The sequence below is a fragment of the Orcinus orca genome, chromosome 20 (assembly GCF_937001465.1).
Source record: "Orcinus orca chromosome 20, mOrcOrc1.1, whole genome shotgun sequence".
NCBI lineage: Eukaryota > Metazoa > Chordata > Mammalia > Artiodactyla > Delphinidae > Orcinus > Orcinus orca.
In genome coordinates this window covers 47,672,276-47,700,094 of record NC_064578.1, presented here as the reverse complement: position 1 = coordinate 47,700,094, position 27,819 = coordinate 47,672,276, and the positions used below count along the sequence as shown (strand labels likewise).

At 52.5% G+C, this 27,819-nt stretch overlaps 1 protein-coding gene and 1 long non-coding RNA gene across 3 annotated transcripts; both read right to left on the bottom strand.

The window, feature by feature from the left end:
* Positions 1–531: 531 nt before the first annotated feature.
* On the bottom strand, positions 532–27,551 carry DEDD2 (death effector domain containing 2). Of its 2 annotated transcripts, none has more exons than XM_033430874.2 (5): positions 27,393–27,551; positions 26,414–26,780; positions 24,492–24,614; positions 20,916–21,056; positions 532–3,083 (listed from the first exon to the last, which is right to left on the bottom strand). In XM_033430874.2, exons 2-5 carry the CDS (start codon positions 26,739–26,741, stop codon positions 2,842–2,844), a joined length of 834 nt encoding a protein of 277 aa, XP_033286765.1. In that variant the 5' UTR covers positions 26,742–26,780; positions 27,393–27,551; the 3' UTR covers positions 532–2,841. The 2 variants fall into 2 exon arrangements, with proteins under 2 accessions (XP_033286765.1, XP_012389054.1); XM_012533600.3 differs by lacking the exon at positions 532–3,083 and adding an exon at positions 10,861–12,091 and having other exon boundaries at positions 27,393–27,550.
* On the bottom strand, positions 13,360–20,909 carry LOC125962777 (uncharacterized). Its single transcript, XR_007474508.1, has 2 exons — positions 19,163–20,909; positions 13,360–14,325 (listed from the first exon to the last, which is right to left on the bottom strand). It is a non-coding gene; the product is annotated as an uncharacterized LOC125962777 (long non-coding RNA).
* Positions 27,552–27,819: the final 268 nt, after the last annotated feature.

Here is a 27,819-nt window from a genome sequence, read left to right as displayed (position 1 = left end):
ATGGGAGGTGAGAAGTCTGGTGTGTCCAGGCCTGCATGTAGCTATACCTTGTTTTCTTACAGTGTTAGCACTTTAAGCACGTCTTCCGGGGAGGGGGTGAGCAAGGGCCCCAGGGCCCTGTCTGGGGCTTCCCCAAGTCTGGCCTTTTCATGATTCACTGTGAGTGCCCTGAGCCCTCGGGGTTGACGGGTTCCTGCTGAAAGTATCTACCCCACTATAGGACCCCAGCCCTGACTACCCCATCAGCAGGAAGCTGTTCTTCCTGTCCCATCCCCTGCTCTTTAGGGGATGGCCATAGTGGCACATAACTTGAGAGTGCTGGAAACCTTAGGGGGACATGGAAAAAGCAGGGAGATCACATCCCAAAACAACCCGAGAACACTTTTGAAAAGCAACGTGGAAAAGATTGCAAATTAACAGAGTGCAAAGTGTATTTTTCCCTTCTTGATATCTTGTTTTGTAATTTTTCTCACGTCACTGCCAAGGACAGTGCTGAGCACGTGGTAGATTCTCAATAAACTTGACTGAGTGAAAAAAAAAAAAAAGAACCAGCTCCCATACCCTATGCTACTGTAAATCTCCAGTTTATACATTCATCCATTCCATACACAAGCTGAGGTACCTACATAAGTGTGACTTCCATGGAAGGTGCTGGGGAAGCAAAGCAGGAGAGGATATAACTCCTGCTGTCAAGAGCTCAAATTCTCTTGAGTTTTCAAGTGGAAATCATTCTCCCGAAATTGCAGGGGGCATTAAACTCAGAGAGGACAGTATGAACAGAAAAAAACGGACACATGAGGAAGAGCAGGGTGTGTGCAGACAGGCGGGCGGGTTGCTAGAGCACAAGCTGTGAGAGGAAGATGCTGCTGGAGAGGCTGGATGGGGCCCAGTCATTAAGCATCTTTTGATCTCAGAGGCCATGGGGGTTTCATCAAGGGCAGTTTTGCATTTTTGAGTGGGGGCCAGAGAAATCAGGAAGCTGTTGCAATAGCCTAGGCAAGAGGTACTAAAAGCCAGTATTACGACGTTGGTATCAGGGACACAGAGGAGGGCACAGGCTGGAAAAACCTTGAGGAAAATCCAGTCAGCAAGGCTTCACATTTGGATATGAGGGTAAGGGAGAGAGTGGTGTCAAGGGCACGCTCCTCAGCTGGATGCCAGGGTAGGTGGAGGTCCCGTTTGCTGAGCTGGGAGAAAATAGGAGGCGGCATAGAACTTATTCAATGAAGTTCTGTTTTTGTTGTTGTGTTTGTTTTTGGCTGCGCTATGAGGCTTGCAGGATCCTAGTTCCCCAACCAGGGACTGAACCTGGGCCCTCAGCAGTGAAAGCAAAGAGTCCTAATCACTGGACTGCCAGGGAATTCCCCAGTGAAGTTTTTACGGAGCTTTTCTTTTTAATATAAATTTATTTATTTATTTATTTTTGGCTGCGTTGGGTCTTTGTTGCTGCACGTGGGCTTTCTCTAGTTGCAGCGAGCGGGGGCTATGCAATGAGCGCAGGCTTCTCATTGCAGTGGCTTCTCGTTGCAGAGCACGGGCTCTATGCGCGTGGGCTTCAGTAGTTGTGGCACGCGGGCTCAGTAGTTGTGGCTCACGGGCTCTACAGCACAGGCTCAGTAGTTGTGGCACGCAGGCTTAGTTGCTCCACGGCGTGTGGGATCTTCCCAGACCAGGGCTCAAACCCGTGTCCCCTGCTTTGGCAGGCGGATTCTTAACCACTGCACCACCAGGCAAGTCCCTTTATGGAACTTCTTATGTCTGCAGTGCTCATGGGACATGCCCTGGGTCCAAGAGTTTATATTGGCTCCGCAGTCAATATTTGGACATATTTACGTGCAGTATCATGGAGACAGGTCTGCACTGAAGATTTGGGCATCATCAGCATACAGGTGATAGCTAAAATCATGAGGGTGGAGGACCTCTCTCAGGAAGAATATGAAGAATGAGAGAGCTATGGGCCAAGGGAGGAGCACAGGGGAAGAGCCACATTTCAAAGGCAGGGCAGAGTAAGAGGAGCCCCTACAAGGACCAGAGAAGCTGTCAGGGAGGAAGGAGAACCTTGAATGTGCTGTGTTATGGAAGCCGAGGTAGGCAGCCCCTACGAGGCCCCCGGTGACCCTGCCTCCTGATACTCACGTGCTTGTGTGATCCCTTCCCCATTGTGGGCTGGACCTAGTGACTCACTTCTAATAAACAGAATATGGCAGAAGTGATGGGATGTCACTTCCAAGATTAGGTTATAAAAAGGACCACACTGGGAATTCCCTGGCAATCCAGTGGTTAGGACTCCATGCTCTCACTGCCGAGGGCCCAGGGTTCAATCCCTGGTTGGGGAAGTAAGATCCTGCAAGCCAAAAAAAACCAAAACAAAAAACACCACAGCTTCCTTGCCTGTGTAGTGCATGTCTTTCTTTTCCCCCATCTCTCCTGTCTCTCTCCTTCCTCCCTCTCTCTCTCCCTCCCTCCCTCTGTCTCTCTCTCTCTCTCTCTCTCTCTCTCTCTCTCCCTCTACTGGATCACTCACCCTGGGGGAAACTAGGTCATGCTATCCATCCACACACACACACAACCCAAGCCTTCAGAAGAAACCACAACCCCTCAGCTAGGCTGCTCATGGATTTCTGACCTGCAGAAACTATGAGATAATAAATGTTTGTTATTTTAAGATGTTAAGTCTTGGGTTGATTTGTTATGTAGAAGCCAAGGGAGGAAAGATTTTCAAAAGAGAGGCACTGGTCAATGGAGTTAAAAACTGCAGATAAAGACTGAAAAATGTCCTTGGATTTGGCAAGAGAAGGTCATTAACAAGCTCGGTGCAAAGGGTTTCGGTGAGTTGAGGACTCAGATGGGAGATGAGGGCTGGGGCTGACTGACGAGCAGGAGTGCACGGGCATCTATTGTTTCTGCCTGCCCAGAAGCCATTTCCCCGCCATCTATGACAGCTCCCTGATTTTTCTCTGAGTAACCACCCATGGCCTGCCAGATACGTACGATTCCATGAGACTCTGTCCGCCAGGGTGCCCAGCTGTCCACAGGCCAAAGGGAGGTCACATGACTCAAACTGCACCAATCAGAAGCTCTCCCTGGAATTTGAATTGTGAGCTTACGTGACAGGACGCCTGAACCTGGTTGGAGCTGATTCATGCAGCAGCCAGGGCCCTGAGGAAACCGCCATTCCTTCCTGCTCTCTCGATTCCCGCCCCTGAGCTGGCTCCAGTCTTTTCTGAAGCCGGGTTCTTCGGTCTTTCCTTCCACTGTGTGTGCCACCTTTATTTCCTTCTAATAAATTCCTTGCTTGCTTAAGTTAGCAAGTCAGTCTCTGTTGCTTGCAGCCAAAGAACCCTAATTCATACTTATTTTCAAGAAATTTTGGGTGGGATGAGGAGAAAGACAAAGGGCAGGCACTAGAGGGGGCACAGAGTAAAGGGAGGTAGAGGTTTTTTGTTCTTGTTTTTGTTTTTTTATTTAGGCTGCACCGGGTCTTAGTTGTAGCATGCGGAATCTTTAGTTGCAGCGTGTGGGATCTAGTTCCCCGACCAGGGATGGAACCCAGGGCTCCTGTATTGGGAGCCCAGAGCCTTACCCACTGGACCACCAGCAAAGTCCTTGTTAGTTGTTAAAGTGGTAGAAATTTGCATATATTTATAGGCTAAGAAGAAGGAGCGAGAAGGAAGCACTGTTGAAACAGAGAAGGGAAGAATGAAGGAGTAATATTCTGGGAGTCATAATGATAGGCGATGCATGGGTGGAGAGGCTGGACTAGAAAAGAGCCTGGAGAAGGGAAGTAAAGGTGGGTGTGAATTCCTATAGGTGTGTATAGGAAGCTGAAAGAAATGAATGACTGATTAGCCTTAGTTTTATTTGTTGAGAATGAAAGGGTAGGGTTGGGGGATGTTCATGGGAGCGTGGTAACTGACAGGGGGTTGACCAAGAAGTCGGAGTGGCACCTATATGTACCACTTTGCCACCATTCTTCTCTGAGCCAGTCTCAGCCACCTGAACCAGGGTTAGGGATGTGCTGATAGATGAGGCAGAGGCCAGGGTGTACAGGAACCCAGAGCGCGCTGCCCATTTTCCATTTGCCCTCCAGGCCCACCTCCACCCTTCTCTGCCCGTATGAACAGCATCATCCAGGCTGCCTTGCCCTCTGACTTCTAACTGGGTCATTCTGGATATGTCACCTCCTACTCCCAGCTCTGGATCAGTACCGTGGTTTGTTTGTTTGTTTCTTGGCCATGCCACGTGGCTTGCAGGATCTTAGTTCCCCAACTAGGGATCGAACCTGGGCCCCTGGCAGTGGAAGCACGGAATCCTAACCACTGGACCACCAAGGAATTCCCACTACCATGGTTTTTTGTCCCTTTTCTTTTTTGGCGGGGGAGGGTGCGGGGGGGAGCCACGTGGCACGCGGATCTTAGTTCCCTGACCAGGGACAAAACCTGCGCTCCCTGCATTGGACGCGCGGAGTCTTAACCACTGGACCGCCAGGGAAGTCAGAGTACCGTAGTTCTGAGAGTGGCTGCACCCTCCACAACGCTGACGCTGCTCAGGTATGTTCCACAGTCTCACTGGGCTCCAGTAATATCATTTCCTCTCCTGACCCCTGCAGACCTCAGAGTGGTCCCAACTTCCCGCTGTCTTCACCTCCCTTGTTGGTTCTCTCAACCTGACCCACACTCTCTGCAAAAAGTCCCTTCATTAAATGATCTTTGAAATCCCAGCTGTGGTGCCCTCTGTTTCCCGCTGGGACCCTGACTATTAGAGAGCTAGCCAGAGAGATCAGATGGTCCAATGTGAGGCTCTGGCTGGGCAGGGAAGGGAGAGGAGCCAGGAGGGGTCTGGCCAACTGGCAGAAAACAGAGGGGTCAAGGGAGTGGAGCTCTCTCTCTGAGTTAATGCTACAGGTGTGATGGCAGCGGAGGCCTGCCAGGCCTGGAAGGAAGGTGCTGGGATCAGAGCAGAGGATACTGGATTTTGAACATGGAAGATAGTACTGGGTCGTGGTTAAAACCAGGGATTTTTAATTTGGGACCCAGAGAGTGCTCTGTTACAATCTTGGCTTTGCCACTTTACTAAATGTGTCACCCAGGGAAGTGACTTCACCTTCCTGTGTATCCTCATCTTTAAAATACCAAGCCTACAGGTTTCGGGGACGGGTAAACATGTAAACCGTTTGGCACAGTGCCTGGCATGTGGTATAAGTGCTCAGTAAATGTTCACTGTGTGCACTGCCCTTCCGGGTCATGACTAAGTGTGGTCATGGGAGTGGACGGCTGGTGTGGGAGGAAGGTCACCAAGGATGAGGTGTAAAGAGACTAAGACGCTCGATAACTAGAAGGATGGGTCACCACACGGAGGTTAAGTATCCCAGCAGAACGGCGGGGGCTGGGGTGGACAGGAAGTCTGTGAGGATGTGCTACAGTCTTCGGGAATGAGGGGGAGTAGGCAAGGAGTCAACAGATGTCAATGAGGAAGTGGAAGAGAGGGTGACAGAACCCGAGGACCTAAGGCTCAAGGAAGCCTGGGTTCTGTGAAGCCAGATTAGAGTTGGTGTCTGCCTCATCTGAGTTCCCACAGTGATCACATCCGTCAGTGATCACATCCCCCACAAAGCCAGAGCATGGCAAGAGAGGGACTGGAGCTGACCCATCCTCTAGTAGCTAGAAGTATACACTGGTAAATGATTGTTGAATGATTTGGGGGTGAGGGAAGGAGAAAAGTCATGGGTAACGTTCAGTAAAGGGGCAGAGCCAGGATTGTAACACGGGACTCTCTGGGTCCCAAATTAAAAATCCCTGGTTTTACAGAAACAGACTCATAGACATAGAGAACAGACTTGTGGTTGCCAAGGGGGGGTCGGTGGGAGAGGGGAGGATTGGGAGTTTTGGGTTAGCAGATAAAAGTATTATGTATAGAATGGATAAACAACAAGGCCCTACTGTATGGAACATGGAACTACATTCAATATCCTGTGATAAACTATAGTGGAAAAGAATATAAAAAAGAATGTATATGTATAACTGAATCACTTTGCCGTACAGCAGAAATTAAAACAACATTGTAAATCAACTGTACTTCAATTAAAAAAATAAATAAAATTTTTAAATCCCTGGTTTAAACCACAACCCAGTACTGTCTTCCATGTTCAAAATCCAGTATCCTGCGCTCTGACCCCGGAACCTGACTTCCAGGGCTGGCAGGCCTCCGCTGCCGTCACACCTGTGGCATCAGCTCATAGAGAGAGCTCCACTCCCTTCAGCCTTCTGTTTTCTGCCAGTTTGGCCAGACCCCCTCCTGGCTCCTCTCCCTTCCCTGCCCAACCAGAGCCTCATATTGGACCATCTTATTTACCCTTGACTTTGTTCCATTTATCTCTCTGCATACTCTTTACTTTTAATAACGTAATGCTTAAAAAAAAAAAGCAACCTCTTACTCAGTTTAAACAAATGTTTCCTGAGACCTTTCATACATGGTATTCCACCTGTCTGGAATACCCTTGCCCATTCTATCCACCCAAAGATCTCCTACTCCTCATTCAAGAGTGAGCAGAAATTAATCATGAGGGAGAAGGAAGATAAACCACAATGGTATCCTACCACAAAATTAAAAGTGTCTGACAATACCAGGTATTGGCAAGGATGTGAGGCAAAGAGAACTCTCATTCAGTGCTGGTGGGACAGTAAATCGGTATAAACGATTTAGAAAAGAAATTTGCCAGTGTAGTAGGCTGAAAAACGTCCCCCAAGGAAATTCCCCGGCAGTGGTTAGGACTTTGCCCTTTCACTGCAGGGGGCACGGGTTCAATCCCTGGTCAGGGAACTAAGATCTCGCAAGCCATGCAGCACAGCCGAAAAAAAAAAAAAAAAAAAAAAGTCCGTGGCTTAACGTCTGGAATCTGTGAATGTTATTTTATGTGACAAAAAGAACTTTGCAGATGTGATTACAGATTTTGAGATGAGGAGACTATTCTGGATTATTTGAGTGAGCCCTAAGTACAATCACAAGGATCCTTGTAAGAGAGGCAAAGGGAGATGTGACACTGACAGAGAGGAGGCAATGTAACTACAGCGGCAGAAATTGGAGTAATGCAGCCACAGACCAAGGGATACTGGCAGCCACCAGAAGCCACAGTAGGCAAGGAACAAATTCTCACGTGGAGCCTCCAAGGGGAGTACGGGCCTGCCAACACCTTGACTTCAGCCCAGTGAAACTAATTTTAGACTTCTGGACTCCAGAACTGTGAGAGAATACATTTATGCTGTGTTAATCCACTAGGTTTGTGGTAATTCGTTACAGCACTCATAGGAAACTAATTAGGCAGTATTGACCAAACCTGAACATACTCTTGCCCATGTCCAGGAATTCTCCAATTCTCCTTCCAGGTATATCCCAACAGAAATGTAAGCATTGGGCTTCCCTGGTGGCGCAGTGGACAAGGATCTGCCTGCCAATGCAGGGTACACATGTTCGATCCCTGGTCTGGGAAGATCCCACATGCCATGGAGCAACTAAGCCCGTGCACCACAACTACTGAGCCTACGCTCCAGAGCCCAGGAGCCACAACTACTGAAGCCTGCGTGCCTAGAGCCCTGCTCCGCAACAAGAGAAGCCCCCGCAATGAGAAGCCCGCGCACTGCAATGAAGAGAAGCCCCTGCTCGCCGCAACTAGAGAAAGCCCACGCACAAAGACCCAACGCAACCAAAAATAAATTAAAAAAAAAAAAGCATTTGTTCACACACACACCACACACACACACACACACACACACACACACACACGTAAGAATGTTCACAGCATTATACAGTACAGCTCCAAACTGCTAACAACCCAATGTCCATCAACAGTGCAATGCATGAACTAACTACCTGTGGGATGGTCATACAATGAATACTATGCAGCAATAAAAATGAGTCAACTACAAATAAACAGAACGTGGAAGAATCTCACAGACACAAGGCTGAACAAAAGAAACCAGACGCAACAGAAAACATATTGTATGATTCCATTTATATCAAATTCAAAAAGAGATAAAACTATTTCATTGAGTGACATAAAACTAGAAAGTTAAAGAAAAGCAAGGAATTATTACTGTAAAAGAAAGAATAGTGTTCCTAGCTAGGGGAAGAGGAGTTGTGATCAGGAGGGTGCACATGACAGAAAGGGGGTGGGGGGAATTCTGGGGTGTTGCTAATGTATGTCTTATCATGGGAGGCATGGGTGTTTCACAACAGCTTATTAACTGTACAATTTATGTTTTATGCACTTTTCTGAATGTTATATTTCACAATTATATGTTATATTGTGGTATTTGTTATATTTCACAAAAGTATCTTGGCGGGACTTCCCTGGCGGTCCAGTGGTTATGACTCCGCGCTTCCACTGCAGGTGGCGTGGGTTCGATCCCTGGTCGGGGAACTAAGATCCCTCATGCCGCATGGCCAAAAAAAAAAAAAGTATCTTGGTGGCGGCGGTGGTGGTGATAATTTTTAATAAAATGAACAGGGAGCTTCCCAATCCATGAAGATTTCCTGGGTCCCTCCATCCAGGGTCATCTGAGCACCCCCAGCCTCTGCTGCTTGTTCAGTCACTGACCACTCTGGGCTGTGACCCCCAGTGTCCCAGTCTGGCTCACCCACCAGAACAGGAGCTGTCCAGAGCCAGCACCCAGGCTAGAGTCCTCTCAGGATCCCCAGCAGAGGCCAGCCAGCCCAGGGCTGGGCAACCAGGAGCCCTCTCGGAACATGTGCTGCTGTGCAGGTACACTGGGCATGCCTCACCTACCACCTGACGTTGTCATTGTCAGGGCCCCTGTGTGTCTGCTAGCAATGTGGCAGGAGATGATTGCTGACCGAACGAGGGCGTGGCTGACTCTGCATTGCCACCTACCTTTGACTCAGTCCATCTGTCTCTCTACATCCCATTCAGGAATGTTCCCTAAGGCCTCCTCGAGGAATGTTCTCTGCCTGGAATGGCCCCTCTCTGTCATTCTGCTGAACTCCTACTCATCCTTCAAGAGCCAGCTCCAGGTTCCTCTCCTCTGTGAAACCATGGCCCGCCTTCCTCTGAGCTCCCACAGGCCCCTATTTCCCTTGGCTGCAGCCTGTCCATGTCCTGCCCCATAGAATCTTTCTCGACTTCTGAAGCTCTCTGACCTCCCTGGGTTGTCCTCTTAGCCTGGGTCTGACCCACTTAATAGGCCTCCTCAGGACTCTGTCAAACACCCAACACGGGCTCTGGCAAGCCCAGGCGAGCTCCCTAGCGCATGCGCGCAGGCAGGTTCTGGAAGCGCAAGACACTGCCTCGATGTTCCTGCCACCGCGGACTCTTGGCACACACTGCGCCTGCGCAGGCTCCCGCGGCCTCCGGCTCCCGCGGCCTCAAGGCTAGGCTCCCTTACTTCCGGCATGCATTTGCCACGAAAGACGCACACCCCGCTCCCCAACCCCGACCCCGGCTGAAAAGGGTGGAGCGGGCGGGGCCTAAGGCATGAGGCGGGGCTTGTAGAAGTGAGGGCCTCAGGAATAGGGCGGGGCTGAAGCAGGGGGCGGGGGCTTCAGCAAGGAACTGAACTGGTGATGGGAGTGGAGGTGGGTAAGGGCCAGGGCCTGAATCTTGTCCGCTAAAGAGGCTGGGCCCAACGCTGGCAACCTGGAGGTTGGTGGGGAGACGCCCCAGGGCCTGAGGGAGAGGCGGACGCTGAAGTTTAGCTCAGGGTAGGTCAAGCAGCAGCCCCCACCCCCCAAGCACGGGAAGCCCCAGGTAGAGGAAGACCCCAAATGTTGACAGGTCGTGAAAAGAAAGCCTGTGTCCCACACCAGCCAAGGAGACTCCCCTAGTTGAGGGAAGGAGAAAGCACCTGGAAGCCCCCACCTGCCTTCCCAACCTGACGGCATCCACCAGTGGAGAGCTGTTTTCCATCTCAGTGCTTCTCTACTCCTGCGGCAAGTCACTTCCAAAATCCCTACTTCACACAGCTGGCTAAGTATTAAATAGATCTTATCTAGGTGCCCAGCAGACATTACCTCCCTCCCAGAGAAGGTAAATGGAGACAGTCTGGGATCACACAGCAACTAGATGGATCAGGTCTTGACTCCTGGACAGGATTCAACTCCTAGACTTGCCGCTGTATCCCTGTATATCAACACAGGTCAGGGGTCCAGGACAGGTTCCCAGGCGTGGATAGCTGCATCCTTTCCCCCAAGAAAAGCCGGCAGTTGGGAATCCCTGCCCTCCCCCTCCCCAACTCCCAGCCCAGGTCCCCTTCTCGCCCAGGAAGGAAAGCTCCCAGTATTGTGTACGGAACTTGAGTTCCTACACTCTTAAAACAAGGAGTAGGGAAACAGCAAGAGGCCACAACCTCAGCTGCAGCCACGGGGCAGCAGGAAGTAGTGTTTGGCCTCAGGAGGAGAAACAACAGAGATCCAGATTTAAGGTTAGTAACTGTCCAGAAGCTGTGAGGGGTGAAGAGCCACCTGGAGAGGGGCTCTAGGCAGAGAGCACTGGCTGCTGACCCATTTGGTTTCCAAACCCTTGGGCTCTGTCGGCCTTGGAGATAGACAGTTAGCCCACCTCACCGAACTAGTTAAAAAATACCACCACTCCCAAGGACATACAGGAGCGAAGCATGTGTGAATGAGGTTGAGAGAGTCTATGACTCCAAGGCAGTATGTCCTCCTTCAACAGATGAGGAAACTGAAGCCAAAAGGAGGGCAAGACCGTGGCAGCAGCCGGCACATGATGGTCCAGCATCCTGCACACCCTCCAGCCAGATACCAGGCGAGGAACTCCGGGATTGATACTGGGCCCAGGCTCTAATCAGCTCCTTCCTCCAGCCCATAAAGGAAAGAGTACAGCCGTGATGCCCACCTATGCCCTATCCAGGGCAGTTTTATTGGTGTCACTCGTAAAAGGCCTTTCCCATCAGCCCCAAGCCTTTGCCTTCCCTTTCTGAGAAAGAAGTTGGTTCCTGGTCCTGGCCTCCTGGGAAACAGCACAGTTGGTCTGATGCCGCTGCAACACATGTGTGACACTCGGTGCAGATCCATGTGCAAATCTGTGTCCAGCTTCGGGGAACAGGAGAAGGGGGAGAGCCAGGTCTGTGTGTGGAAGCTGGGCAGAGCCCGGCTGGCTGTAGAGGTGTGTGGGCAAGGTGAGCAGGCCCCAGATGCACCCCAGCTCCAGTGCCCACTGGTGTGGCTGAAGCTCAGGGTTGGGGGGCGGTATAATCAGAGATCCTGAGAGAGAAGCCCTTAGGCCAAAGCAGTAAGTGGAACAGGCCAGGGCAGGAGCCCAGGAGAGATTTCAGAGGGGGCAGCGTGTGTGCACGCACACAGCCCAGGGTCAGGAATACGATGTGCAAGGGGCCTTTGGTGTGTGGCTATGCCTCCCTTCCTTTCGGATCTGCAGGCCTGAGCCCCTGGCCTCCTGAAGCTGAGGGAACGCACCTAATGGGCGGGGTGGTGGTGGTGGGGGGTGGTGGTAAGGGGCGCGGGGGGGGGGCGGTTGGAAAGGAAACTCAGCTGGAAGTGGTTTAGGCCTCAAAGCCCACATCCTGTGGGAGGGTCTATCAAGGGGCCTGGCTGTCACAGTCCTCAGAGCTAGTAGAGTGACAGTCCTCTAGGAGTAGAGATGGTCGACATCCTCCAGGGGAGAAGGTGGCCCAGAGGCTAGGAGGTGGGGTCAGTCCTGCCAGATCCAGGATCAGGAGGCCTCAGGCGGGCCTTCCCCCCTCCTCTTCCATCAGCAGCAGGCGGCGCCGGCCAGCCTCGTAATCAGCCTCGTCCACACTGACCAGCAGGCGGACAGCCTCCCGGCCCACGGCTTCACGCAGAGCCTCAGTCAGGAACACGCCCCGCAGGGCCTGCAGCAGGGCACCACTCAGGTAGTCACCCCAGAAGGCGTCCAGATAGGAGAGCTCTGAGAACTTGATGTCACAGACCACAGAGCCCAGGTCCCGAGAGCGCAGCACCGCCGTGGCCTGCCCAAACACGTCCAGCTGCCGTGCCAGGGCCTGGGGCCTCCGGGATGCCACGCCCTGCTCCAAGGCCGGCCCATGCTCGCAGTACTCTGCTCGCACCCTGAGCCGGATGTCTGCGGAGAAGGAGGGACTGGTCAGGGAGGGGCCGACACACGGCGCAGCGGGGCCAGGGGGAAGAGGGGGACCGCCACCCTCCCTCGCTCCCTCCAGCCTCCTCCTGCTGCCCCTCACTGTGGGCTGCACTGCACCAGCCCCACAACCTTCCCCCTTCTGGTAACCACACCCAAGTACGGGTGACATCCTCACTCGGCTTCTCTCTTGTGGTCTGACCTGTTACCTCCTGACCTGGTGGCCTTGCTCTTCCCCTCACGTGCCCCACTCCAGCCTCACCACCTCCTCGCTGCCCCACCCCCCCCACCAGCAGGCAGGTTCCACCCAGCCCTGCCTCTCCTTCAGCCCGGGGTGTTCTCTCCCCAGCGCCCACGGGACTTACTCCCTCACTTCCTACAGGCCTTTGCTCAGAGGCCACCTCCCCAGTGAGCCTACCTCGACCACCCTGTTTACCACCACCACCCGGCCCCGGGATTCCCAGTTCCCCTTTCCTTGCTCCATTTCTTCCCAAGGCACTTATCGCCTTCTGACCTACCCTAAGCTCTCCCTTACCGCCAGGCTTATCACCTGTCCCCCCCATGTGAGCTCCCTGAAGGAAGGGATTTTTGTCTGTCTTGTTCATTAGCGTAGCCCCGTGACACACAGTAGGTACTCAATACACACCCGGGAAAGAACCAACGCACGAACGAATGGACCTGCTTGTAGGTGAGCAGCTTTACCCCGCTCGCGTCCTCGGACAGGGACATTCCTCAGCCCCACAACCACCAAGCAAGCACCAGGCCCAGGAGACTCAAGGCTGGAACTGGGCTGGCTCTACTGCAAGCAGGAGCGCTCTTTCCACAGAGGCTGCCCAGAAGGTGGGCTGTTAAGCCCGTAGCTGCTGGGGGCCGTTTTGCCACCAGGAGGGGAGAGAATGAAACCTACACAAGGCCAAGGACAGAAGGAAAAGACTCCTGAGGCTCATCACGTGTGCGTGGAGCACCTGGATCTTCAGCAATAACCAAGTTCCTTTTTGCTTAAGCCAGTCTGAGTTGTGTTTGTCACTTATAACCCTGCCTACATCCACCCAAATGTGGTGGCAGTTCTGTGCAGGGGATAGGACACGGAACTTCCAAGGCTATCCCTGTAAATGTGATCTCAGGCATATCACCCCCCTGTGGGATTACTGAATTCCCACCTGTGAATCGGGCTACTAACAGAACTTCCTCTCCACTCACAACACAGGCTATCCTGAGGATCTGCTATAAGCTGGAAATGACAAGCAGCAGAATCACACGAACTCAGTTAATTCACAAACGACCCTGTGAGGCAGGCCCTATTGTCACCCCAACTTACAGATGAGGAAATGGAGGCAAAGAGAAATGATTTGCCCAAGGTCGCACGGCCAGGGAGTAGCAAGGCATGACAGAGGGCACTGACTCTCCCACACCCCACAGAGCAGCCTCAGGTCAGTGGAGCTGATTCTAATCCAGGAGCCTTCAGGCGCTAGCTATGTGACCTGGGACAAGTCACCACCTCTCTGAGCCCAGGTTCCTGCCTAAACCTGGGGACAACCCCTACTGGAAAGCCTGTTCAGATGACGGTCCACCAATGGGTGCTAAAAAATGGCAGCCACCAGCAGCTCTGATGTGCCAAACGCTTTGCCCTTGGAGATTCAGCCTGATCAGCCCTGTGGGGCAGGGGCCACAATGAACCCATTTGACAGATGAGGTAACTGAAGCTCTGGGAGGGGAAGTGTCATACCCCTGACTCCTTTCACCTTTCAAAGACTGTGTCACCACAGAACAGAAAGTAGAAGGCAAGTCCCTGCTTCCCCAGGCGACTTCTCAGCACCACCCACGTCCTCCTCCCACCCCAAACCCCAAATGCTTCCTTTTTCTGCCTTGAGGGGAAGCTCACCCTCTCTGCTTGAGGCCCAGGAAAACCTACCTGGCCTTAGCCCCCAGGACTTCCCACAACACTCAGACATGGCTCCCTCCACGCTAAGGATCAGATAAGACCTCTGGGCCCACATCCTGGACTCCCGAGTGTCTAACCCCGCCTCCGTAGCGTGGGCTGGGAGGCAGGGGGCTGGAGGAGCAGCACCTGTCCAAGGCCACACGGGCTGCTCAGTGGCAGAGGCACAGAGCCTGGTGGCGGAGAACGACAGACCTTGAGGCGAGTCCTGGCTCCGCCACTGTCTAGCTGTGGGGCCTTGGGCATGTGACCTCACCTCTCTGAGCCTCAGTTTCCCCATCTGAAAAACAAACAAACAAGAGGTCCCTGCTGCACGATGGGGTCATGAGGATTACATTAGGCAACTCATGAAGCATGTGACCCAGGGCCTAGACGCCGAAGCCGAAGGCACCCCAAAACAGGAACTGTAATTTCAACACTCACCTCTCTACCGCCACAGCCCCTGCCTAGGCCTCGCCCTCTCTCACCTGGGCCCCTGAGCCAACCTCCTCCCCTCCCCTCCTCCTTCAATCCCAGCTACATTCTCCCATACCCTGCCCTCCAGTCACAAGGGAAGTGGTCCCAGTACAAGCCTTACTCACAAAATGACCTGTCCACCTCTTCTGACCTGAATGCCCATCACCCACCAAGGCCCGGCTCACAGGACCTGTGGCCCGCCCAGGTGAATCCCCTCCCAGATGGCTTTTATCCTCAGCACAGACTGCTACTAGACCTGCGGTGGAAACTGTCTATTCACCCAGAGCCCACCGGGCATGGTGGGGGTGGAAGGAGGACAGGATCAGGGGGGACCCTCATGTGTCCCATTCATCCTTCCATTCAACAGACATTTACTAAGTGCCAGGGACGGCGGGGAGACACGAGCCACAAGTGGGACTGGAAGACATGTAAGCCCCAGTCAAGGAGCACTTTGTATAGGCCAGACCCTACCCAGGTGCTTTCCCTGTCTTAACCCCTGAGTCCTCACAGCACTTTCATTATCCCAAATACAGGTGAAGACATGGCCCAACCTCTGGTCTGAAACACAAGAGGACAGTACACAGAAGGGGAGGACAGGGAAACTCCACTGGAGAAAAGGAGAGATGTGTGTTATCTGAGCCACCACTCCACCCCGGCCCTGAATCATGGGCATCACGCACAATCTCTCTTTATTCCTCGCCAAAATAATTTAACCGTAGGTGACACTTATATAGTACTTACTGCACTACCATCACACATTTCACATCTATTGACCTTTTTTTTTTTTTTCCGGTAGGCGGGCCTCTCACTGTTGTGATCTCTCCCGTTGCGGAGCACAGGCTCCGGACGCGCAGGCTCAGCGGCCATGGCTCATAGGCCCAGCTGCTCCATGGCATGTGGGATCTTCCTGGACCTGGGCACAAACCTGTGTCCCCTGCATCGGCAGGCGGACTCTCAACCACTGCGCCACCAGGGAAGCCCTATTGACCTTTTTGATCATGCCTGCAACCTTATGAGGCAGTGCTATTGTCCCCTTTTTGTAGATGAGGAAACTAAGGCACAGAGGATGAGTCACCTGCCCAAGGCCACACAGGCAGGAAATGGCAGAGCTGGAGTTCCAACCGAGATGCCTGGCTCCAGAGTCCAAGCTCGTTTAACTATCCCTATCCTGTTTGCTGCCTCTCATACAACCATACACAGATGTCCATAATTAAAAGACATTCCAGGGGTCAGGAGAGAAAATTATAGAGAACGATTTAGATCGAAACAATCCGAGAGGACCTCTCCAGGAAATGACACTGGAAGTAAAATGTGAAAGAGGACAAGTAAGTCAAGCAGGAAAGCAGTGAAAAGAGAAGAGTGACTTTCCCAGAAGAGATCGGTGTGTGTTAAAGTCCAGAGGCAACAAATGAACTTGGGGCATTCACAGGCTGGGGGCCAGCATGGTAGAAAAGGGTACAAGGGGACAACTGGAGGCGCAGGGCTGACCACGCCCTGGCAGGCTGGGGCAGGGAGTCTGGGGCCTCCTGAGCTGACCACACCTCTCTGCACCTCGGTGGCCTCCTCCATAAGACAACCTCACCCCAGTACCTGTTCTCATGGGGCCACTGTGAGGATTACAAGGCTGGATGCAGCAGGAAGGAAGTGGCCTCAGGATACCAAGACAACTCCAGCTGCTCTGCAGAAGCCGCAGGGCGGTCAGAAAAGGAGCCAGGGCAGCACTCAGGGAAGGCTGAAGGTGGCTGAATAGTTTCCTCCGGCCAGGAACACACCAAATGCTTGGTCAACAGCATTTGTCAACAGTCCCTCGCCAATGGTAGGGAGATGCTCCCTGCCCCCAGGACGGAGGGTGGGGCCCCGTCTTCCTCCAGAGGAGAGTTGCTCCCGCTTCCTGCACTCAAGTGGGCCCCCACACTTTTTTTAAAAAAATAATAAATCTGTTTATTTATTTTTGGCTGCATTAGGTCCTCGTTGCTGCGCATGGGCTTTCTCTAGTTGTGGAGAGCGGGGGCTACTCTTCGTTGTGGTGCGCGGGCTTCTCATTGCGGTGGCTTCTCTTGTTGCAGAGCACAGGCTCTAGGCACGTGCAGGCTTCAGTAGTTGTGGCACGTGGGCTCTGCAGCTGTGGCTCGTGGGCTCCAGAGCACAGCCTCAGTAGTTGTGGTGCCCAGGCTTAGTTACTCGCAGCATGTGGCATCTTCCTGGACCAGGGCGGATTCTTAACCACTGCGCCACCAGGGAAGCCCCCCAACACTCTCTTGTTCCTCTACCCGACACCTCATCAGTCTCTCTTCTGGGACAGAATGGGCCGCAGAGGGAAATGGGAGGGGCTTTCCAGTGGGAGATCAGGAAAGGTATGAGGGACAGGCCCAGGTGAGCAGGTGAGCAGCGTTCTGTGCCAGACCCTGTGCCGGAGGCCAGGGATGACTCTCACTCAGGTCTTCCCTCCGGGAAAGGCTGGGGACACAGAGGACCTGTGCCCAGGAGAGAGAATCAGCCAGTAAGCTCTAAGGGACAGACTCCACCCTCCAATGCCACACCAATACCAGCACCTCCTCTGGACAAAAGCCGGCTCCCTCTCCTGCTCCAGTCTTTTCCCCACGGCACAGCCAGAGTCACGGTGTCACTGTAAAGTTCTTCAACCTTTCCTGAACTAATGGATGGAGGCAGTGAGCAGCTGCTGCCACCAAGGGCAGTTAAGAGACAAGCAGCCTCTGCCTGCTTCCTAAAGGAAGAGCACAATACCACCCAGGAGGTGAGCTTGAAAAAAAACAGAAGGGGGGCTTCCCTGGTGGCGCAGTGGTTAAGAATCCACCTGCCAGTGCAGGGGACACAAGTTCGATCCCTGGTCCGGGAAGATCCCACATGCCACGGAGCAACTAAGCCTGTGCGCCACAACTACTGAGCCTGCGCTCTAGAGCCCGCGAGCTACAACTACTGAGCCCACGTGCCACAACTACTGAAGCCCGTGCGCCTAGCACCCATGCTCTGCAACAAGAGAAGCCACCGCAACGAGAAGCCCACGCGCAGCAACGAAGACCCAATGCAGCCCCCAAAATTAATTAATTAATTAAAATTATTATTTTTTTTTTAAAAAAAGGGCATTTCCTGGCGGTCCAGGGGTTAGGATGCAGCACTTTCATTGCCAAGGGCGGGGGTTCAATCCCTGGTCAGGAAACTAAGATCCTGCAAGCCGCACAGCGTGGCCAAAATAAGAAAATAAAAAAACAAAACCATCAAACCAGAATCTGATCAAGGCTCTCCAGGCCCAACTACCAACTTTCAGGAACTACGACAGGGGAGCATGTTCAGTCAGTCCTGCCACAGAGCAGTCTGCAGAAGCCAGTCTTCGGGAAACACTACGGGACAACTTTCAGGAACTACGACAGGGGAGCACGTTCAGTCAGTCCTGCCACAGAACGCAGTCTGCAGAAGCCAGTCTTCGGGAAACACTACGGGACAACTTTCAGGAACTACGACAGGGGAGCATGTTCAGTCAGTCCTACCACAGAGCAATCTGCAAAAGCCAGTCTTCGGGAAACACTACGGGACAACTACTTTCAACAGATACAAGGGTGGTGGGGGAGAAATCAGAGGTGATGGGGGAATCCTATAAATAGGAGAGACTTAAGAGAACCAATATTTATAAGAATTAGAAATTAAAACACTGAGCAAACACATGAGAGTAAGAAGTTACTGTTATTTTTTTGGTGTGATTTTTTTTTTAAGAATTCTTACTCTTTGTTTTTTTTTTTTGGCTGCACAGGTTGCAGGATCTTAGTTTCCCAACCAGGGACTGAACCCGGGCCACAGCAGTGAAAGCGCCAAGTCCAAGTCCTAACCACTGGACCGTCAGGGAACTCCCCAATTCTTATCTTCTAGAAATACAGTGAAAAATCTACCAGTGAAATAAAAGGACACCTGGAACTGACTCCAAAACAACGTGGCTCATGAAACAAGATGAGCCATGACCTGACAACTGCTGAGGTTGGGGGCCGGGGAGCCAGGATTCGTTATGCTAATCTGTCTGCTTCTATTTCTTCTCCATAGGAAACACTGAAGGAAAAAAAAGCAAAGTGCAGCCTGTCATTCAAGTCCTCCCACTGTTTTCCATCATTTAAACAAACGCAAAGCCTGGCCCGTGGCTCCCAGGCTCTGCAGGATGGGCCCCTGGTCACCTCTCCTGCCCTCACCTCCTGGCAGCCTCCCCGCACTCCCTCTGCTCCAGCCCTGCCAGCTTCCTCTCGGTCCCAGCACCACCACTGCCATGTCCCCACACAGGCCTCTGCTCCTGCTGTCCCTTCAATCTGAAACACCCTGCCTCAGCCGTCCACACACTCCTACCTCTCCTCCTGTCTTCTGAGAGGCCTTCCTAGACCACCCTACCTTGAAAATCCACCTAGAACTGCATTTTGCATCATTCTCTACCCCCTCCCCCTGCTTGTTTCTCTTCACAGCTGACATCTGAAGTTTCTCTTCCTTCCCTTAGCCTTCTCCTCCCACCAGAACACAAGCTCCATGAGGGCAGGGGCCTCCAGTCCCTTCTGTGGGATGTAAGCAGGTAGTCAATGCTCTATAAACACACGTGGAACAACCAAAGGAGCAAACCCGAGCTTCGGCCCAGCCCTGCCCCTCCGCACAATGGGGGACGGCATCCCTACCTCAAGGGCCGTCTTGAGAATTCAAGGTCAGGTGAGGAGCACGCTCAGCGCAGGGCGCAGTGGACGGCCCTGAGAGGGATGTGGAGACTCAGAGGTCCTGTGTCTGAGCCCAGGATCCCCCATGGCCCCTTCCTCACACTCTTGGGGCCTCCGGAGTTCAGTCTGGTTCTATCCCTCAGTGGAAGGCAGCTGCCTGGGGCTCAACCCCCACAGCCATCACAGGTGAGGAGGAGGCAAGAATGGCAGACCCGTTCCTCACTCAGGTCTGGAGGGACCTCCTTCCACCCCTGGGACTAGGCCATCTCCATTTTCAGGGCCCTACTGGGGAAAGCCTCACTCCAGCCCCACCCTGCCTGGTGAGTCAGCAGTCAGACCTGCGCAGCCACGCCCCACAGCAAGAGACAGCCACACCCAGGGTCACAACCTCCCCACCCTCAGAGAGGAGACGGCAGCAAGACCCCTCACGGCCTCAGCCTGGACTGCTCCCTAGGGAGGCAGTGACTCTCTAGGCCACCCAGCCAGCGGGTGGCTCTGGTAATTAACTCCTGACTCTGGGGAGAGTCACGACCAAACAGCCACCCCCTCAAGTGCGGGCTGTCTGAGGACTCAGGCTGGCTCCACTGGCCTGTTCCTCCTGAAAGCAGCCAGCACAGGTGTCTACAGCCTCATCTAGGGAGCGGCTAGGACCACCAGGGTCTGGGGGACCGCAATGGGCACCGGGAGGAGGCAGGCTCATGCACTCTGGGGGCTGGAGGCTCTGCAGATGGCAGGAGGAAGCGCCCTGAGGCCAAGGTCTCCTGGGGGATGCAGAGCTGCTGCCACCTGCCCCTCAACCTTCCCTCCTATAATTCCACCCCCACCCACGCAGCCTGAGCCTCTCACCAGCTGATACCCTCTGTGACCAGAGCCTTGCCCAACTCAGAGAAGGGGGTACCAGAGGGGCGTGTGGGAGTGTGTGAGAGAGTGTGCGCCCTACCCGTGCCTGTGTCCTCCCCTCAGGACCAGTGAGAATTTCTTACGGGCAAGGTCTGCATGAGTCTGCATAGCAGAGTCCCCTAACCCATCCAACCCACCTGTCTGCAGGTACAGTCAACCCTATATCCAAAATGTTTATTTCCTTAAGTCCACCTCCTTCTCACCCTCTCCAACGCCACTACCCCAGGCCAGACCTCTGCCTCATCCTTGTTGGACTGTGAAGCCCCTCCACTCATTTCCCTGCTTCCACTTTGTTGGATTTATTTCATGTGCACCTACAGAGCATAGGCTACATGTCCAGCACTGTTCTAACCACTTTGCAAATTGTAACTCATTTATTAACTGATTTTCCAGATGAAATCGGAGTTCCTTTAAAAACTGGTATCAGATCACTTCACTCCCCTGCTAAAAACCCTTGGAAAGCCCTTGACTCATAGAATAAAATCTAACTCCCATCTGCTCTGAGGCCTGCCAGGCCCAGCTGCTCAGCCCCTGCCTGGCTCCTCCAACAAAAAATGACATTGAGGGCAGGGGACTGTCAGGAAAGGCTTCCTGGAGGAGGCAGCACACAACACAATCCTTCAACTATGGGCAGCATGTAGACAAGCGAGTAGGCAACAGAAAAGACAGGGATTCCACTGTGCTGTACAGATGCATGGAGCTGCTGCCCACCCACTGGGTGTCACACCCCAGATGAGGGCCCATTCTCCCACCCTTCAGCTCTACTGGCTGCAACGGGCACTGCACATGCACTCCCAAGGCACGCACAGACACCTACCACAGGTCACTTTGCCTTCTGAGGTAGGTCCGGCTGGCTCCTGCTGCTGCTGAGGGGTGGCTGGACCTCCTCTCTGCCGCCGTCTGGCGCCACCACTGGGACGGCCCCGACTCCGCCGCTGCCGTTTAGTTGGGGGAGAACCTGAGGAGAGAAAGATGGTGTAGGCTGAAGACCAGATGATGGGTGGAGCACCAAGGTGGGTGCCCAAGGAAGCGCTCAAGGCTGGACTCCACGCTGTCAGACCCTGGGTGAGCCCCTCTACTTCCTGGGCCATAAGATGGCGAATAAGTACAAGTTAGCATCATCTGGAAGGACAGACGAGCACACCCCACCACCTGGCAGTCCCACTCTCAGGTGTGACCCCAGAGAAACCCTGCCTACTCACCCCAGGAAGGCAGGACACCAGTAGCTGGAGCTCTGTTTATAGTTCCTAACCACATAAACCTGAAGACAATGTAAATGTCTGGCAAAAAGTACACGGAGTAATTTCCACAATAGACTGCTTAGTGAACTAAAGCAAGTGAAAAACAAGTATCTACAGTTTGCTATGTTTTGTATAAAAAAGGAGGGGAAACAAGAATATATACATTATTTGCTATTTTTGCAAGATGAAACACTGTAAGGCTATGTTAGAAATGAATGAAATTGATTATCTACTGAGAGGGAGAAAGATACCAATGGAAATGATACTTCTAAGAACATCTTTTTTACATACTTTAGTTTTGACTTTGGAATCACGTAACTGTTTTACAACATACTCAAAAATTTAACAAGAAACAAAAGAAACAAACCATAAAATTAAACAGAAACAAATGGATCTAGTATATATAAAATCAGTAACAAGAAGCAGAAAAAAAGAAGGACCTTAAGTAACTAGGAGGAACATTCTGACTGTAAACTCTCAGTAGGATATACTCTGAAAACAATTAGAACCACAAAAATATCTTATGTTTCATTCAGTAGACACAGCAGTGGTACTGACGTTATAAATTTGAAGCTATTTCATTATTGTTGTAAAATAAAGCAAAATAAGTCCATGTCTTAATGTTACCAAGAACCAAGATTTTCAGTGTAAGACAAGTCCTCGTAGGACTACTGAGCCCGTGTGCCGCAACTACTGAAGCCCACGCACCCTAAAGACAGGCTCTGCAACAAAGAGAAGCCGCCGCAACGAGAAGCCCGCGTACCACAACGAAGAATAGCCCCCGCTAGCCACAACTAGAGAAAGCCCACGCGCAGCAACAAAGACCCAATGCAGCCAAAAATAAATTAATTTAAAAAAAAGTCCTTGTAGGGAATTCCCTGGTGGTACAGTGGTTACAACCTCACAGTTTCACTGCTGAGGGCGCAGGTTCAATCCCTGGTCAGGGAACTAACATCCCCGCAAGCAGCGCAGCCAAAAAAAAAAAAAAAAATCCTTATAATGTTATGTTTGAATTGAAAATGCTAATGTGAACTTTTTTGTGTGTGTGTGGTACGCGGGCCTCTCACTGTTGTGGCCTCTCCCGTTGCGGAGCACAGGCTCCAGACGCACAGGCTCAGCGGCCATGGCTCACGGGCCCAGCCGCTCCACGGCATGTGGGATCCTCCCGGACCGGGGCACGAACCCGTGTCCCCTGCATCGGCAGGAGGACTCTCAACCACTGCGCCACCAGGGAAGCCCCTAATATGAACTTTTACGAAAAGCAATTTCTAGTTCTGTTCACTGTAAGCGCCTAAAAACAAGGCGCATACTCGGCACCCAGATCTTGGTCTCCAAATACCGCTGCCTCTAAGAGAAACCAGGCTTCTGGAAACAGCTGATTCCAGGGCTGGGGAAGGGAAAATACAAGTGAATCCTGGATATCTTGCAGTCCATCTTGCAGTCCTACAAAGCAGGAAGCACCCAAAGAATGATGGAGACACATCAAAAGGACACAGGATGTAGCCAATTTGAACATCAGAAAGAATAACTAATTGATTATAACAGTAAATAAATAAGAATATATGAGTCTATGGTGACACCCCTCACTAAGTAAAGAGAGGGAGGAATGGAGGGAAAGAAAAAAGTAAAACTCCTCTTGAGAAAATGCCAGATAATAGACATAGGAAAGAATTAGAAAACCACCATTTCATGAACACCAATATAGTAACTGGTTCAGGCAGAGATCACCAATGGCTGCTAAACCCACTGGGGATGCTGTTGGTGAACACGACGTGCCAAAGTGTCATCTCATAGATTATTTACTAACCACAAGGGGAAAAAATATCTCTGTACGAAGGACAAATACAGCAGACACCACCTTAACCAAGTGATCGAACTTGCTCACTCACAACAGGAAAACCAGGCCTCCTGATGTGCTCTAATGTGAAGACCACGGCATCAACCAAGGAGCATTCCAGCCAAAAACACGTAACCTGAATCTAACCAACTCTCCAAACCCGATTCCCAAACTACAGGGGACAGACGGATAAGTTAAATGATACCATCAGGAAATTATCAGGCATGTCCGGAAACAATTAGGACATTGTACAAAACAAGTGGCCTGGTCAATGTCATGGGGGGAAAAAAGAAAAAGGTACGGGGTAGCGGGGGGGGGGTTCCATAGTAAGAGATTAAGGAGACTAATAACTGAATGTACAGCAACACAACTATGAGTGGATCCTGAAAGTGCAGACAATATTGAGAAGATCTGAAAATGGACCATTAGGATATCAGAGAATAAGTACTTATGTCCTTTCTTAGGTATGACAGTAGTCTTGAAGTGGTTTCAGACAATCTTTTGATTCTCAGGAGATGCCTGCCAATTTCGAGGTAAAGTGTCCTGATGCCTATAATTTACTTTCAAAGAGTTCAGCAAAAAGAAAACAGAATTAGGGACTTCCTTGGTGGTCCAGTGGTTGAGAATCCACCTTCCAATGCAGGGGACGCAGGTCCGATCCCTGGTCAGGGAACTAAAATCTCACATGCCATGGGGCAATTGAGCCCGCAAGTGCCTCAACTAAAGAGAAGCCTGCACACTGCAACGAAAAATCCCAAGTGCCGAAACTAAGACCCGACGCAGCCAAAAACAAACGAATAAATACTAAAAAAAAGAAAAAACAGAATTACACATACATGCACATAAAGCAAACCTGGCAAAATGTTAAAATTACTGAGTCTACGTGGAAGATACAAACATATTCACTGCACTCATCTTTCCACTTCTCGGTATATTTGAAATACGTTTGAATGATTAAAAACTTGGGGGAGGGGAGGAGAGTGGATAAATTAATTGCCATGGCAATTAAACAAAACCAATTAGAAACCCAACATGAATAAATCTCAGAAACATGTCCAACAAAGACAGCCATGTGAAGAATGACACCCATGACGTGGTGCCATTTAAATGACATATAAAACCACAAGAAACAATTCCGTAAGTTGTTTCTAGACACGTGCTTTTGCAACAACAAACACACACACAAACACAAAGCAAAAATGAGACAGAATCACCCCCACGGGCTCCTTCCTTGATGGGTCAGGATGGGGTAGGTTCATCAGGGTTCAGAAGGGAGAGAGAGAGACTGCTGGCGCGCCCACAGGGCTGGGCTCACCTGTCTCCCACTGACCCTGCTCAACATTTGAAGAACTCCTTGACTGCTGACTGCGACGGCAGCCGCCCTCCGTCCTCTTTGAAGAAGAGCTGGACGTGCCATAGCTGGAGCGTTCTGGAGACACTGTGGGGAGAGAAGAATGGAAAGAAGTATTCAAAGCCTGCGACTTCTCCCAGGCCCAGCCTCCAATTCCCACCCCCTCACCCCCACCCCAGAAGAAAACCTGCCCCACAGGGTGCCTGAGTTCCCCAGAACTCAAAGCCCAGATACCCACTCCCTCTCAAACACCTGCAGCCCAGTAATTGTTCGGTGCCTCCCGGGGTAAAAGACTCATCACCTTCTGGGGCCACCCAATCCACGTGTACAGCAGCTCCAACTGTCAGTTATCCTGTAAGCTGAGTTATGGTCAGGATTCCTGCCATGCTGGCTGCCCCCATCCGTCAACTGCCCCCGGCTCTCCCTGAGGCCCCGAAGAGTAAGCAGGCCTCTGCAGGGTCCCCAAATCTTCTCTTCCAGAGCCTGACCTCCAGACATATTTTTCCAAAAATGCTGTCAGTTCTGCACAAGGGATGCCTTTCTCCTGGTTACCCAAATCCCATGGGCTTACCCTGGGCAGGAAAGCTCACAAAACCCCTCCCTAAACTAGCCACAGCACCTCTAGTAATCCCGCCAAGGGCTCAAAAGCTCAAAGCCAATGCACACAAGGGGCTCTTCACCTTCTCAGGACTGCTGTCCTATAGGAGCACTTCCCTTACAAGGATTAAGGGCACCAACTCTGGACACAAACCAGCAAGGTTTAAATCCTAGCTCCCACTTTCTAGCTGTATAATCTGCAAGCTCCTATGTGGCATGGCTTCTCACCTACCTCTGTGCCCTTACTATGACCTCTGCTCCCGCCACACTGGCCTCTGATAATGCCAAACTCAGTCCTACCTCAGGACTTAAAAGCTTGTCTTTCCCTCTGTCTGGAATTTCCTACTCTGAGATCTATGCACCAGGGTGGCAGTGCAGCCTCAGTTCCAATGTCACCTTCTCAGAAAGGTCTTGACTGGTTATGGTTATGGAATCTTTTTTTTTTTTTTTGCTGTACGCGGGCCTCTCACCGCCACGGCCCCTCCCGCCGCGGAGCACAGGCTCCGGACGCGCAGGCCCAGCCGCCCCGCGGCATGCAGGACCCTCCCGGACCAGGGCACGAACCCGCGTCCCCTGCATCGGCAGGCGCACTCCCAACCACTGCACCACCAGGGAAGCCCTGGTTATGGAATCTTAAGGGGGCCTCCTTTCACTCTGAAGCATTCCACTCCCTACTTCCTCTCTCTGCTCCATTACTCTGTTTCAATCCTTCCATAACCACATCTAAAAGTAAATCGTTCAAATAAAGTCATCTTCATATACAGAATAAAAAAAAGTAAATCGTTCACCTGTCTTATAGTCTTGATACTCCTCCCAAATGTTTGTTCCTCATGGAACACTTTGTCAGTCCCGACAAGCTGTATCTCCTGTTCCCTATTCCCCGGGTACACAGGATTCAGCTGTTATATGTGGGCAATCTGCCTAAATTCTCCAACCTACTGCTTTCCCTGTACATTGGGACGGTGACAGGACTTCCTCTTAGGATTACCGGGAGGATATAGGATGATAGTACATATGAAGAAGGGCTTACTGCTGTGCCCGGCAAGAAGTAAGCCCTCTGTAAACAGATGCTACAAACAATACTATTGATGTAGCCAAATCTCACAGGCTCACCCCTCCCAATGCCATGCCTCCTCCCTCTTGTGTTTCTCATTGATACCCTGGGAGGAGGAAAGAGTGCGATGGGACACGTACTGAGATGGCACTCTCCATATCAGACACCGTGGAGGCCCAGCGAAAGCAAGGCCCTCTCCCCACCGGAAGTCTGTCACCCTCCCATTCCACGATACCTGGCCAGCGCCTCTTGCGCGCCAGGTGTGGCAGCAAGTCGTGACGGGACAGCACGCGCAGGAGTTGCCCCAGCAGCCGCAAGTTGCTCTCGTCGCACTGCCCGCGGCGCTCCAGCTCCAGCAGCAGCTCCAGGCCGCTGCGGGCGCGGGCCAGGCCGCCGGCGGCGCCGGGAACCTCGTCCAGCAGGAAGGTTAGCAGCTCCAACTCGCACTCGGTCAGTTGCCCGCCCACCACCTCGAACATACGGTGAAGCGACAGCATCCCGTAGTAGTCCAGGCACTCATCCTCCTCCCAGCTCGGGGCCGGGGTCGACCCGGACAGCGCCATACCCGGGGGAGGGGGGCGGAATAAGCTCAGAACCAGGGCCTAGAACACACACAGCGGGGAGGGGGCAGTGGTCAGCGACGCGGAGGCCCGGACCTCACCCCCGCCAGTGCGTCTCCCCTTCCGAGTGCCGCCGGGCAGGGCCACCCTCACATCCCAGCCGTTTTAGCCTCCCCCTCCTCCCGCAAGAGAATGGTATCGCCCGAGGTCCCCTAGTAACAGGTCCAGACGCCAGACCCCTCTTGTCCTCCGACCAGTCGGGCAGGCCCAGCCCGAATGCCCCTCCCCAGGTGGTATGTTCCGAACAAGCCTCCCACCCGCCTAAGTGACTCGGTCCGAACAAGCCTGGGGGCCCAACGCGGGGCACCCCGCCAATTGCCCTTTGACTATGGGTACTACTGTCCAGACATGTTCCTTGGCTGCGTCCAGAAGTACTGTCCGATCAGCCCCACAGCTCCACCTAAGTGGTACAGTCCGAAAGTGACCCTCTGCCCCCTACAATGGGACCGACCAAAGCAGCCCTTCGCTCCACACAGGTGGCGCTGTACGAATCCGACCCCCTCGCCCTGTAAGGGCGGTACCGCCCTCTCCCCAGCACCCAGGTGGTCCGGTCTACCCGCCACCAGTAGCTTGTAGGCCTCTCCACATCCTCACCGAATTCCGGCGCCTCACTACTCCTGGGCGACGGCCGCGGCCACTTGTTTTGTATCTTTCTGGCACCTTCTCTATTATTACGCCTGCGTCACCTCGCTCCTCCTCCTTCCCCCATCTCGCGCAGGTGCGACCGCCACGCCCCTTAGGCGCAAGCGCAGAGAGAGGCTTCCAAGCCCCTCCCTCCGGGCCCGCCCCCAACCGTAACGTCCGGCCGCCCTGTACTGCGCCTGCGCAGAGCGAGAGCGGTTCCGTGTCTGGGCTGGATCTGGTACCATTTTGCCGGATAGCTTCTGCCGGTGACATAAGCTACAGGGTCCTTAGTGCCCTCACGACCTGTTGAAACTACTTATGTCACGGACTACAGCCCCCTCCTTATCACGACCTAGACGCCCACATTAACCACTGCTCCCAGCTACCCATGGCAAAG